Source organism: Cydia fagiglandana, chromosome 9 (genome assembly GCF_963556715.1).
Source record: "Cydia fagiglandana chromosome 9, ilCydFagi1.1, whole genome shotgun sequence".
NCBI lineage: Eukaryota > Metazoa > Arthropoda > Insecta > Lepidoptera > Tortricidae > Cydia > Cydia fagiglandana.
The window spans coordinates 6,495,960-6,511,429 of NC_085940.1; the positions used below are offsets into that span (position 1 = coordinate 6,495,960).

Sequence of the window (15,470 nt, forward strand, 5' to 3'; positions counted from 1 at the left end):
GTCATGCTTAGTATGTCTTTTGGTCTGCGCCAAAATTGCCACTGGTAAGCTATTGGTAGTCTCTAGTAAAGATGCGTTGAATATAGCTAAGACACATGCCTGGACAAAGCTTACCATACCTAGTAAAGCTTAGTGCAGTCTAGTTATAAGTCTTTGACATTGAGCGTACCAGACCTAAAATTAAGCCAACAGTCTGGCCATCCGCTCCGGCACTGGTCACTTACCAACTGACTGGACAGCTAATAGGTCAGTAAATGAATGCTCATAAAACGTTGTAGAGGGAAATGCTAGGAACACAATTTTTGACTACGTAACTTTGTTTAGACTAGTTAGGAGGTAAACATATCAAAAGTCCCCGGCTGTAGCCCCGGTGCTGCGGGGTAGAGGGGGGTAAGAAGGTCGAATTTTTCGGTTTTTCATCGATATCTTGGAAACTTTGCATCTTAGCGACATGACTACTAAGACAAACCGAAAGCTCATAAAATTAGTTACAAGTTTTATCTAGTCAAGTTTTTCGATATCTTGAATAGTTTTTGAGATACCCGCTCTTGAAAGTTTATTTAGGGATTTTAATTTTATCTTGATTTTTTATCGTGATCAGTGATGCTGTTAGGCCATGTTTGATATCATTTTCGTATAAATCGGGGGTGCTGAATTCATTTATCGTATCACATTGACACTATTCCGAAGTAAAACCAAAATTAAAAAAAATATATTTTTAAAAATCCCTCTTCACGCTTAAACCGCTGAACCAATTTCGTTGAAATTTTGTATAGAAATAGTTTCAGTCTCGACACAGGACATAGGATGGTTTTTATAACCAAAAGCATCTTTTGAGGATGTGAAAAGTGGGGTGGAAGTTTGTATGAGGAGTCAATAACCGCTGAACCGGTTTAGGTGAAATTTAGGATGGTATACATCCTGTGATTTAGATGAAAATGATACCTAACATGACTTCAAACTTTACCTTAAGCAGTATTTACCTCAGGAATTCAGTTTCGTCGACGAAGTTGAATTCCCCCCGTACTCCATTTCACAACTTTAAAGGATGATTATTGAGATAAAAAGTATCTTATGTCCTGTCTTGGGACTCGAAATATCTGTATACCAAATTACAATTAAATTGGTTGAGCGGTTTAAGCGTGAAGATGAATTTAAAAAAAAAGGTATATGTTTAAAGTTTATATGTTTTTTCTAAGGAATGGTGTCAATGTGATACCAAAAATGAATTCAGCACCCCCGATTTATACGAAAATGAGACCAAACACGGCCTAGCAGCTTTACTAATGTAGATATCAGGATAAAATTGAAAGCCTTAAATAAACTTTCAAGAGCGGATATCTCAAAAACTATTCAAGATATCGAAAAACTTGACTGAATAAAACTTGTAACAAATTTTATCAGCTTTTGGTTTGTCTCAGTAGTCATGTCGCTAAGACGCAAAGTTTCCAAGATATTAGTGAAAAACCGAAAAATGAGACCTTCTTTCCCCCCTCTCCCCCCAGCACCGGGGCTACGGCCGGGGACTTTTGATATGTTCACCTCCTAACTAGTCCAAACAAAGTTACGGAGTCAAAAATTGTGTTCCTAGCATTTCCCTCTATAACTTCTTATTTCTTGGCCTATAAGATCGACGATCAGGCTACTAAGCTCACTAAATACTTACATGCCAGCGTTAGCGGTGGTTCACGTTTGTATGGGAAAAATTCAAACTCTAGCTAGAAGAAGCGGCACCCTCTCATTTTGTTACACTTGTTCTGTTGACTAAATATGCCAAGTTTTGTAATCTTATCTCAACTACAAGGGGGTGCTCAAACACTTTGAAATTATTCCAAGTTGTATGAAATCCAAAAAAATCAAGTTCCTATTTTTTGAGTTTTATGTAAGTAGTAGTTTTCACATTATTTGAAAGTGTGATTTAAAAGTTATTAGGTGAAAAACCATTTTTATTTCTATTTTTTATGATTTTTTAGGTGAAATTCTAGAAATCTTACTTTTGAACAATCAAAAAAATAGAAATAAAAAGGTTATTCTACTTAAAAACTTATGAATCACATGTACAAATAATGTGAAAACAGATACTTAAATAATATTCTGAATAATAAATACTTGTTTTTTTTTTTTGGTTTTCATACAACATACAAAATTTTCAAAGTGGTTGAGCACCCCCTTGTAGTTGAGATGAAATTACGAAACTTGGTGTATTTTATCAGCATAATAAGTGTAACAAAATAAGGGGGTGCCCCGTCGAAAAATCAAAAAAATGCTTTTTGAACCACCCAGCCAGCGTGCATATCCTTGAGCCTGAGTCGAACTAGCCGTAAGTCAGGCCGGCGGTCAGGCCGCTCGCTTCAGCACGCGTTCAGGAGAGCTAAGATCGACGATCAGGCCACTAAGCTCACTAACTACTTATATGCCAGCGTGCACATCCTTGAGCCGGAGTCGAACTAGCCGTAAGTCAAGCCGGCGGTCAGGCTGCTCGCTCCAGCTCGCGTTCTGGACAGCTAATATCGACGATCTGGTCTCTAATAAGCTCACTAAATACTTACATGCCAGCATGCATATCCTTAAGTCTGAGTCGAACTAGCCGTAAGTCAGGTCGGCGGTCAGGCCGCTCGCTCCAGCACGCGTTCAGGACAGCTAAGACCGACGGTCTGGCCGCTAAGCCGCTCATCGGCGGCCTGAAGAGGACGCCGCCAATTGGTTGTCTTACTCGGCCGATTATCTCTAAAAGGACAAAAATAAAATTTTAATGACCGATCCGTAATACAATATCGCAAAACCTCCACATGACAAATAAGCTTCATTTATTTAATTAGCTATGTATAAATCCCTAGCTGAGAGGCATAACACTGAAAGTATTTTTTTTGTGATTTTCGGTACATATTTTACAATATTTTTGGCATTTTTCAACATACATTTCTGATCGATATGCATCGGCCCATAAAACTGTAGGGGGTCAATTTTCAAATAGGCATTTTTTGCTGTCCCACGGCTAAAACTCGAAGTCCATAGGACTAAAAGACTGGGTATGTATATATTTTCATTCAGTGTATTATAAGCTTTAAAAATCATGCACAACTGTACCAAAAATATTATTTGGTCCTGACAAAATCGCATTTGAAGTTCCAAAAACGGCGAAATTTGCCGTTTTTCGCGTGTCCCAGTGGCGGCATCGCGCAATAAAAAAAATCATAACTTTGGAGTTTGGATGTACGCAACGTATTATAAACAACTTTGCATTTCTATAAAGAGATTTTCTAGAGAATTGATTTAATCATATTGATAAATTAATGCGTTATTTAATCAAACAAGGGAAGCCTTTTTATCGCTGTCCCGCGTGGCACCTGTTTTGTTATGACTTAAATATACCCCCTATAATCTTCTTTGTCTATTGAATAACGGTTAGATTAAATTTACAACGCAATAGTGCGGTTAGTCGGGCATCGATTGACATCAAATGTAAACCCGGAAACAGTTTAATTTATTTAAAAACAGATAAAAATCTCTTTCGATATATTTTGGTACGACTATAACGACATTTGTATGGACGCTGAATACGTTGGTACCTAGTTGGAATAAAAATGTTTCTTTTATAGTAATAGTTGCAAATATAGTTTTAAAATATATAGTAAAATAAATAAGTGAATCTGTTGTATTGTGTAGGAAATATCGCAAAAAAATATTATTGGCGACATGTCGCGACATTTGTATGGCGACATTTATACGGCTATTTTGACCGTATAAATGTCGATTGTGGCATACAAATGTCGACATAGTGCCATACAGATGTCGAGAAGGTATTATACATATGTCGTCGGTCTTATAAATGCAACAAAAATAATAAATAGTGGCATATACATGTTGATACTGCCATATAATGTCGAAAAAATGCCGTATACATGTCAAAAACGCCTTACAAATGGCTAAATAGTGTCATACAAATGTCGATCTTTAAACGTCCATATCTAGCTAACTATAAAAAGTACAGAGGTGCCTCATACAGTATATTTTTTGTTGTTAAGAACCCTTTCTAAAACGAAGATTATAAATTAGATATTTCAAAAATAAAAAATTGCCATACAAATGTCGAAAAAACACCCTCTTCAAAAATTGGCCCTAAGGTATTTATTATGCAAAATGGTTATTAAATGAATGTAAACAGTTAAACATTAATGTCTGAGTTTTAGTAAAACGATGACCCAAATGTAGAAAATTTTAAAAATCGCTTTTATTTCTTAGAACTAGCTCCCAGTAGGATTTTTGATTGTTATCATGCCTGTGCCCGCTGTCATTAGGTAGGCATTTTAATTTACCGTTTTGAAATCACAAATAATATCGGAATAACAGCTGTCATAGGCACGTTAAAAACCAGGGACTAAACTTTTTTGTTGAGGCATGAAATGACCTTGACTGGAATTATCGTCTGTGTCTGTGTAAGGCGATACTCTTGAAAATACGTGTAACGACATTACAATGTGCAAATTCAATACGGACAATAGTACATTGTGCAACATGGGGCGTAAGTTGAATATTGCAAACGAGAGTAAGGTACCTATACGTAATGTCATATGGTGTTAACTATTTTTCGTAATATTTGAAGTACATTGCTCGGTAAATCTTCAAAATTTATTTAAGACTACGGGGTCATACTTCAGTGTTGTTCTTAAAAAACTTTATATTTCTTGATTACACGAGTAGATTCTCATTGGATTTATATACACATTAGATAAGTAGGTATCCCTTTGAAGGCTACTTTCGAGAAAGTAGCCTGCAGAAAGGTTATACCAATCGCGCTTCTACGGAATGGCCTAGCTAGATGGCTTAGAAAAAAAGAAATGAAATAGGTACATATAAGTTTGCAAATTTAAGTTACTACATACGTACTTTAATTAATTTAACTAAAGGGGCCCACTGATTAACAGTCCGCCGGACGGTATCGGCCTGTCAGTTAGAACATAACTTTTAAGAAAAAAAAAACCGACTTCTATGGGGCCCGGTGAAAGATTATGGTAGATGGTGCACTATGTAGAAAAGGAGGTAAAACGAGTACTTTCTAGTAGCATTTCGTTTCCGTAAGGGTCGTAGTTCTAGCCTAACCTAACCCACTTCTCTGATAGCAGTTCGGTTCTGTGAGGATCGCAGTTCGAACCTAATCAAACCCACTTTTCTAGTAGCATTTCGTTTCTGAAAGACTCGCAGTTCTAACCAAACCTAACCCACTTTTGTTCGGTTCTGTGAGGATCGCAGTTCAAACCTAACCTAACCCACTTAACGGCGCATGCGGTGCGGTGTACGGGAGTTTGAGCGGGAGGGGTTTGGCATCATCATACCCACATTTTATGGTAGGTAATCATAGTGGTTTATTTAGTTTAGGTATCATAGTGGTTTTCCGGGTCAAGGTCCGGGTCTCTGAGTCAGAGTCCGGGTCCGAGTCCCGGTCCGAGTCCGGGTCCGAGTCCGGGTCCGAGTCCGGGTCCGAGTCCGGGTCCGAGTCCGGGTCCGAGTCCGGGTCCGAGTCCGGATCCGAGTACGGGTCCGAGTCCGGGTCCGAGTCCGAGTCCGAGTCCGGGTCCGAACCGGATCCGGGTATGAGTCCGGGTCCCAGTCCAAGTCAAAACCGAAATTCGAAATCACCAAACATGTACTATGCGTCGTTGAAGAGTTCTGTTCTGATCATCATCAGCAGTTCCACTTCATCAAATGCGACAGTTTTTAATGTAAATGCTTGATTTTATGATGAAAATACAAAAAATTCTATACGTATGCCTTTAAGATTTGAGGAGTTATCTCGATTCCTTATGGATCCCAACATCAGAACTCGAGCTTGACAGAAATGTGGCTTAAAAACTAAACTTGCTTAAACAAACATAACGAAGAGGACAAATCGCCAAACGTGAACTATGCGTCGTTGAAGAGTTCCGTTCTGATCATCATCAGCAGTTCCACTTCATCAAATGCGACAGTTTTTAATGAAAATGCTTGATTTTCTGATGAAAATACAAAAATCTCTATACGCATGCCTTTAAAATTTGAGGAGTTCCCTCGATTTCTCATGGATCCCATCATCAGAACTCGAGCTTGACAGAAATGTGGCTTAAAAACTAAACTTGCTTAACAAACATAACGAAGAGGACAAATCGCCAAACGTGAACTATGCGTCGTTGAAGAGTTCCGTTCTGATCATCATCAGCAGTTCCACTTCATCAAATGCGACAGTTTTTAATGAAAATGCTTGATTTTCTGATGTAAATACAAAAATCTCTATACGCATGCCTTTAAGATTTGAAGAGTTCCCTCGATTCCTCATGGATCCCATCATCAGAACTCGAGCTTGACAAAAATGTGGCTTAAAAACTTAACTTGCTTAACAAACATAACGAACTGGACAAATCGCCAAACGTGAACTATGCGTCGTTGAAGAGTTCCGTTCTGATCATCATCAGCAGTTCCACTTCATCATATGTCACTTTTTTGGATGTATATGCTTGATTTGTTGATAAAAACCCAAAAATCACTATATGTATGCCTTTAAGATTTGAGGAGTTCCCTCGATTCCTCATGAATCCCATCATCAGAACTGGGTTTTGACAAAAACGGGACCAATCTGTATGCATAAACATTCAATCAAAAAAAGAATTTTCAAAATCGGTCCAGTAATGACGGAGATATGGAGTAACAAACATAAAAAATAAAAAAAATAAAAAAAATAAAAATAAAAAAAAACATACAACCGAATTGATAACCTCCTCCTTTGGGATTTGGAAGTCGGTTAAAAATTTTGACAGCTCCGAACAACTGACAGGCCGATACTGTCCGGCGAACTGTTATTCAGTGTGCCCCTTTACTAAGCAAATACTTTGTATTTGTACTGTGTTATGACTAAAAAAAAGTATCACTGTGCTGAAAATCAGTTAACGTGTAAATTCTACTGTAAAATAAATACTATTTAAAAAATATACGTCGAGGTTTGCTTATATTTAAATAATGCCAAACTAGACTTTTCGTTTATTGACATAAAAGCAGAAAGCGAGACTCATGAGAGTAGTTCAACGAACCATTTACAAAGAATACACAAAAAGCTTACTGTTGCGATGGATACACAAACAAAAACGTTTTTCAGGTTTTACAAAATACGTAGTAAGGTAGAAGTACTACTGCCCGGCGCTGCACTAGTATTCGACATGGGCACTTTATGTCAAAGTGACAAGGATTAAATTTGAATACAGAAAAATCTTCGCCATTCAAATTTGACCTATATTACTTTGACATAAAGTGCCCGTGTCGAATACTAATGCAGCGTCGAGCTCTAGTACTTCTACCTTATTCAACCATGGAACAAATCAAATTATTGTACCTATTGATAATTTTATTCTGATTTTTGTGTATTAATTTATGACTGCCCGATTTGAACTATAAGATACGTCAATAGATCTAGAAACGAAATGGATTAGATGTGTCAGCGTCAAAAGTGACGTTTTTGTTTGAAGAAAATATCTAATCCATATCGTTTCTAGATCTATTAATTGATATTAAGTTCAAATCGGGGCGTGAGACTGCTTATAGTGCTTATAAATCATGAAATACATAGTTATCATATTACAAAAGAAATGGCGACACTCCATAGCTGGGATTGAACCAGTTGTAAATTTGTGGCAGACGCCAAAATCACTAGAGTTCGACCAACACAAGTCTGCAACGATTTCGACAGCACACGCAGTGCAAGTGTTATTTATACGTCATAATTTCACCGAAGTTTGACGTTTAAAATAACACTTGCTCTGCGTAAGCTGTCAAAATCGTTGCAGACTTTTCTTGGTCTAGCTCTAGGCTCTAGGGGTCGATCCCAGGCCTATCTCCGTAAATTGAAATAGATGTGGTACATGTATGTAATGACATCATTACAGTTTATGTAGCTTTCAGCAAATCACACAACTGAAAGAGTGGAGACAATAAGATCGTTTCGGCAAAACACATTCTCAGTATTAACTAGCTTGGAATTTTGCCAAAATTGATTCTTTTGTGGCAAATGTATAAGATAATAAAAGAAAGGTAGTTAGTAGTAGAAAAGTACCTATAAGATAAGATAGTAAGCAGTAAAGTATAATAGTCCGGTGGCCGGCTGCATGAAACAAACCTCATCAAAAAATAGAATATACCTACCCTATAGAGGTACCTGACATTTAGTAGCTTCCAACGCACTTGGTCGGCCTGCGCTTAACCTGGCAGATTTTGTACAAATGGCGAAAACGTTGGACAAAAATTCATCGAAAAATAGAATGAAACTTGTATGGTAGGATACCTGACCTTGAGGACAGTAAAAAAAAAGTGGTCGGCCTCACCTTAGCCTGGCAGTTTTTGCAGTCCGACCAGATTTATTGGGTCACGTGAGAGCTACAATTTACCTCATCGAAAAATAGAATGAAACAAACGGATTATAATAGCTAAAATAAGCCTGTTGACGTATGTCTTGGTCGGCCTCACCTTAACCTGGCAGTTTTTGCAGTCCGACCAAATTTATAAAAAAATCATCAAAAAAATTTTATCGAAAAATCGTATGAAACTTATATAGTACGATAGCTGCCTTTGAGGACAGTAAAAAAAAGTGGTCGGCTAAATCCTGTGTTCGCAGGTTCCTGTGTTCGACCAATTTTGTGGTACCACGTGAGAGCTACAATTTACCTCATCGAAAAATAGAATGAAACAAACGGATTATAATAGCTAAAATAAGCCTGTTGACGTATGTCTTGGTCGGCCTCACCTTAACCTGGCAGTTTTTGCAGTCCGACCAAATTTATAAAAAAATCATCAAAAATTTTTTATCTACAAATCGTATGAAACTTGTATAGTACGATAGCTGCCTTTGAGGACAGTAAAAAAAAGTGGTCGGCTAAATCCTGTGTTCGCAGGTTCCTGTGTTCGACCAATTTTGTGGTACCACGTGAGAGCTACAATTTACCTCATCGAAAAATAGAATGAAACAAACGGATTATAATAGCTAAAATAAGCCTGTTGACGTATGTCTTGGTCGGCCTCACCTTAACCTGGCAGTTTTTGCAGTCCGACCAAATTTATAAAAAAATCATCAAAAATTTTTTATTGAAAAATCGTATCAAACTTGTATGGTATACGATAGCTGCCTTTGAGGACAGTAAAAAAAAAGTAGTCGGCCAAATCCTGTATTGGCAGGTTCCTGTGTCCGACCAATTTTGTGGTACCATGTGAGGGCTACAATTTACCTCATCGAAAAATAGAATGAAACAAACGGATTATAATAGCTAAAATAAGCCTGTTGACGTATGTCTTGGTCGGCCTCACCTTAACGGCAGTTTTTGCAGTCCAACCAAATTTATAAAAAAAATCATCAAAAATTTTTTATCGAAAAATCGTATGAAACTTGTATGGTACGATAGCTGCCTTTGAGGACAGTAAAAAAACGGTAGACGGCCAAATCCTGTGTTGGCAGGTTCCTGTATCCGACCAATTTTGTGGTACCACGTGAGAGCTACAATTTACCTCATCGAAAAATAGAATGAAACAAACGGATTATAATACCTAAAATAAACCTGTTGATGTATGGCTTGGTCGGCCTCACCGTCGCCTGGCAGTTTTTGCAGTCCGACCAAATTTGTGGTACCACGTGACAGCTACAATTTACCTCATCGAAAATAGGATGAAAAAAAAAACGGATTATAATAGCTAAAATAAACCTGTTGACGTATGGCTTGTTACGGACGGCTTTCATAAATTCAATGAGGCAGTGTGCGACAGAATCAACTTGCATCAAATTTGATGCAACACATTGTGGCTGGACATTAAGAGATGAAATGTATAAGATCAAATGGTTTGAAGGACACATAACACCTTTGCGAGTCGAAGAAATAATAATAGATAAGTCGGAGTCTGGGGAAAGTTCGTCAGACTTCGACTCCGAAGATGATTATGATTAACAGTAATTATTAACAATAAAAGGATTATTCCCACTAGTTACCACCAAGTTCTTATCAGTGGTAACTACTGGGAATTATTTTCCCACCTTTTACCACTGGTAACTACTGGGAAAAACAAATCCTAGTAGTTACCACCAACTCGGTTTGGTGGTACCTACTGGGAATTTTTATTCCCAGTAGTTACCTATAGGTATATTTCCACAATTTGTCGCACACTATTGCAGTATTTTGGAGAACTCAACTGTTAATCTGAAACCACGTCGGCAGTTAGAACCTCCATGTATTCATTTACTTATGACTTTTTTCAGTTAGCATTATTAAGTTAAGTTCAAGCTGCGAAGAAACCGTATTTTCAATATAGAAATTATTATTCTTTATAAATGTGGTCGGACTGCAAAAACTGCCCGGCTAAGGTGAGGCCGACCAAGCCATGCGTCAACAGGTTTATTTTGCTATTGTAATCCGTTTTTTATTCATCCTATTTTTCGATGAGGCAAATTGTAGCTGTCACGTGGTACCACAAATTTGGTCGGACTGCAAAAACCGACAGGTTAAGGTGAGGCCGCTCAAGACATACGTCAACAGGTTTAGCTATTATAATCCGTTTTTTTTCGTCCTATTTTTCGATGAGGTAAATTGTAGCTGTCACGTGGTACCACAAATTTGGTCGGACTGCAAAAACTGCCCGGCTAAGGTGAGGCCGACCAAGCCATACGTCAACAGGTTTATTTTGCTATTATAATCCGTTTTTTATTCATCCTATTTTTCGATGAGGCAAATTGTAGCTGTCACGTGGTACCACAAATTTGGTCGGACTGCAAAAACCGACCGGTTAAGGTGAGGCTGCTCAAGACATACGTCAACAGGTTTATTTTAGCTATTATAATCCGTTTCTTTTCGTCCTATTTTTCGATGAGGTAAATTGTAGCTGTCACGTGGTACCACAAATTTGGTCAGACTGCAAAAACTGCCAGGTTAAGTTGAGGCCGGCCAAGACATACGTCAACAGGCTTATTTTAGCTATTATAATCCGTTTGTTTCATTCTATTTTTCGATGAGATAAATAGTAGCTCTTACGTGGTACCACAAAATTGGTCGGACACAGGAACCTGCCAACACAGGATTTGGCCGACCAGTTTTTTTTTACTGTCCTCAAAGGCAGCTATCGTACCATACAAGTTTCATACGATGTTTCGATAAAAAAATGTTTGATGATTTTTTTATAAATTTGGTCGGACGGCAAAAACTGCCAGGTTAAGGTGAGGCCGACCAAGACATACGTCAACAGGCTTATTTTAGCTATTATAATCCGTTTGTTTCATTCTATTTTTCGATGAGGTAAATTGTAGCTCTCACGTGGTACCACAAAATTGGACGGACACAGGAACCTGCCAACACAGGATTTGGCGGACCACATTTTTTTTACTGTCCTCAAAGGCAGCTATCGTACCATACAATTTTCATACGATTTTTCGATAAAATTTTTTTGATTATTTTTTTATAAATTTGGTCGGATTGCAAAAACTGCCAGGTTAAGGCGAGGCCGACCAAGACATACGTCAACAGGCTTATTTTAGCTATTATAATCCGTTTGTTTCATTCTATTTTTCGATGAGGCAAATTGTAGCTGTCACGTGGTACCACAAATTTGGTCGGACTGCAAAAACCGACAGGTTAAGGTGAGGCCGCTCAAGACATACGTCAACAGGTTTATTTTAGCTATTATAATCCGTTTTTTTTCGTCCTATTTTTCGATGAGGTAAATTGTAGCTGTCACGTGGTACCACAAATTTGGTCGGACTGCAAAAACTGCCCGGCTAAGGTGAGGCCGACCAAGCCATACGTCAACAGGTTTATTTTGCTATTATAATCCGTTTTTTATTCATCCTATTTTTCGATGAGGCAAATTGTAGCTGTCACGTGGTACCATAAATTTGGTCGGACTGCAAAAACCGCCAGGCTAAGGGGAGGCTGACCAAGCCATACATCAACAGGTTTATCTTAGCTGTTATAATCTGTTTGTTTCATTCTATTTTTCGATGAGGTCAATTGTAGTTGTCACGTGGTACCACAAATTTGATCGGACTGCAAAAACTGCCAGGCTACGGTAAGCCCGACTAAGCCATACGTCAACAGGGTTATTTTAGCTATTATAATCCGTTTGTTTCATTCTATTTTTCGATGAGGTAAATTGTAGCTCTCACGTGGTACCATAAAATTGGTCGGACACAGGAACCTGCCAACACAGGATTTGGCCAACCACTTTTTTTTACTGTCCTCAAAGGCAGCTATCGTACCATACAAGTATAATACGATTTTTCGATAAAATTTTTTTTTGCTTTTTTATAAGTTTGGTCGGACTGCAAAAACTGCCAGGTTAAGGTGAGGCCGGCCAAGACATACGTCAAGAGGCTTATTTTAGCTATTATAATCCGTTTGTTTCATTCTATTTTTCGATGAGATAAATAGTAGCTCTTACGTGGTACCACAAAATTGGTCGGACACAGGAACCTGCCAACACAGGATTTGGCCGACCACTTTTTTTTTACTGTCCTCAAAGGCAGCTATCGTATCATACAAGTTTCATACGATGTTTCGATAAAAAAATGTTTGATGATTTTTTTATAAATTTGGTCGGACGGCAAAAACTGCCAGGTTAAGGTGAGGCCGACCAAGACATACGTCAACAGGCTTATTTTAGCTATTATAATCCGTTTGTTTCATTCTATTTTTCGATGAGGTAAATTGTAGCTCTCACGTGGTACCACAAAATTGGTCGGACACAGGAACTTGCCAACACAGGATTTGGCCGACCACTTTTTTTTTACTGTCCTCAAAGGCAGCTATCGTACCATACAAGTTTCATACGATTTTTCGATAATTTTTTTTTTATAAATTTGGTCGGACTGCAAAAACTGCCAGGTTAAGGTGAGGCCGACCAAGACATACGTCAACAGGCTTATTTTAGCTATTATAATCCGTTTGTTTCATTCTATTTTTCGATGAGTTAAATAGTAGCTCTTACGTGGTACCACAAAATTGGTCGGACACAGGAACCTGCGAACACAGGATTTAGCCGACCACTTTTTTTTACTGTCCTCAAAGGCAGCTATCGTACCATACAAGTTTCATACGATTTTTAGATAAAAAAAATTTCATGATTTTTTTATAAATTTGGTCGGACTGCAAAAACTGCCAGGTTAAGGTGAGGCCGACCAAGACATACGTCAACAGGCTTATTTTAGCTATTATAATCCGTTTGTTTCATTCTATTTTTCGATGAGGTAAATTGTAGCTCTCACGTGACCCAATAAATCTGGTCGGACTGCAAAAACTGCCAGGCTAAGGTGAGGCCGACCACTTTTTTTTTACTGTCCTCAAGGTCAGGTATCCTACCATACAAGTTTCATTCTATTTTTCGATGAGGTTTTTTTTGATGAATTTTTGTCCAACGTTTTTGCCATTTGTACAAAATCTGCCAGGTTAAGCCCAGGCCGACCAAGTGCGTTGGAAGCTACTAAATGTCAGGTACCTCTGCAGGATAGGTATATTCTATATTTGATGAGGTTTGTTTCATGCAGCCGGCCACCGGACTATAAGAAAAGTCAGTGATTTACGGTGTGTAACACGAGCAAAATAATTAAAGCATATATTTTACTCCTTAAACGATAAAACTTTTGTTTAACAAATTTTATATTATGATGTCTTTAGACACATTTTTTATAAAAAACCGGGCAAGTGCGAGTCGGACTCGCGCACGAAGGGTTCCGTACCATAATGCAAAAAAAACAAAAAAAAAAGCAAAATAAAAAACGGTCACCCATCCAAGTACTGACCCCTCCCGACGTTGCTTAACTTTGGTCAAAAATCACGTTTGTTGTATGGGAGCCCCATTTAAATCTTTATTTTATTCTGTTTTCAGTATTTGTTGTTATAGCGGCAACAGAAATACATCATCTGTAAAAATTTCAACTGTCTAGCTATCACGGTTCGTGAGATACAGCCTGGTGACAGACAGACGGACGGACGGACGGACGGACGGACGGACAGCGAAGTCTTAGTAATAGGGTCCCGTTTTACCTTTTGGGTACGGAACCCTAAAAATAGAAGCCTCTATCCTGCTAATATCCTGATATTATTTATATTAAAAGAAATGCTTAACCCTACAATGCATGACTTTTTATCTGTGTTCCATATGTGGAACACCATGCATTAAGGTATAGAGTATATACATTTAAAAATATATGGCACATTTTCGTTTTTACATATTCCATTTCTTTTTGTAATGCTATCAACAGTTTTTATGGATGTGGATTGCTTTTAAGTGACTTTTGTGGATTTAGCGGCCTTGAATGATGTTTTTGACGAGATTTTTGTAATTTTACTTAGTCCTGATGAGGCCAGCTTGAAGCTCTACTGGTGATGTATTACCAGCATCAGCATTCCAAAAACTTCTGGTATTGTAGGTTGACTTTACAGAATTAAAGTGTAGGACGTGCAGATGATCATGGAACACATTGGTGACCTATTATTGAACTTGATACCAACTCCGAAATTCTGACAGGTGATTCCGATGTGATATAGTTAAAAATAAGTCATATGTAACTGGCGTCAGCTCAACTAACTCAGGACATGAAGACCGACTATTTTTTGAGTCGCTAAATTCTTCAGAAGCCTGATTTATTGTTGCCCGCATTATTTCAAAGACGAATTCACTATCGGCACTCTAATATCCCATCATCCAGATCCCGATCATCTTTACTTGCAAAGGATTGATAAAAATGATAAATAATGCTCATTATCTGCATTCCGTAAGGATTTACTTTCGCATCGTCTAAAAACTGTTCATAATTATTAATTAATCAGCTGTTGTGAGCTCTAAACAAAGGTTAACGATTTTGAGCCTTATGCCTTGGACAGAAGTTCTCAAATGTATACATATTTTAACGTGAGTGTGCCGTAAAACCATAAATAACCGTTCCTACAGATTACGCCAAACTAAAACTTATGCCAACGTAATAAAGACTCTGACAGGTGCAAGCGTTCCTTACTTGTTTTGTGTAAGCAATATGAACCTCAATGCATGGTGTGCCATATCGGGAACGTTTGAAAAATATTGCTTGACGCTATCTAAACGTTGCAAAACTATAAAATTAAACTTACCATTGAGTAATATACAGATTAACAGTCACAATATATATTTTTTCTTATTCTTTAACTTTAAAATGATTTTTTTGTCGCACTTCGAAACTTGTCAAAACTGATTTTTGCACCAACTCCCGAAATTTGACCGATTGTCCGTCACCATGGATATTTACTGCTACCTAGCGGCAACACGCCGAACTATTATAGTAGCCTTGAGTGTAAAGTAACCTTCAAGGTATAACAGATGTCACTGCCTACCTGAATCTTGACGCAATTCGCACATATTTCGGTTGTGCCATATATGGAACTGTATGCATTGTAGGGTTAAAGGTATTATGCTGAGTGTTCACCTTAATCCGTATAGTTACAATGTAG

At 37.9% G+C, this 15,470-nt stretch overlaps 1 protein-coding gene across 1 annotated transcript in view; it reads right to left on the minus strand.

Annotated features, from left to right (window-relative positions):
- Positions 1-15,470, minus strand: part of LOC134667142 (guanylate cyclase 32E-like) — a 186,937-nt gene that overhangs the window by 103,356 nt on the left and 68,111 nt on the right. Inside the window, exon 14 of the mRNA XM_063524433.1 lies at positions 2,550-2,727. Coding sequence (XP_063380503.1) covers positions 2,550-2,727 — 178 coding nt within the window. The remainder of the gene's footprint in view (positions 1-2,549; positions 2,728-15,470) is intronic.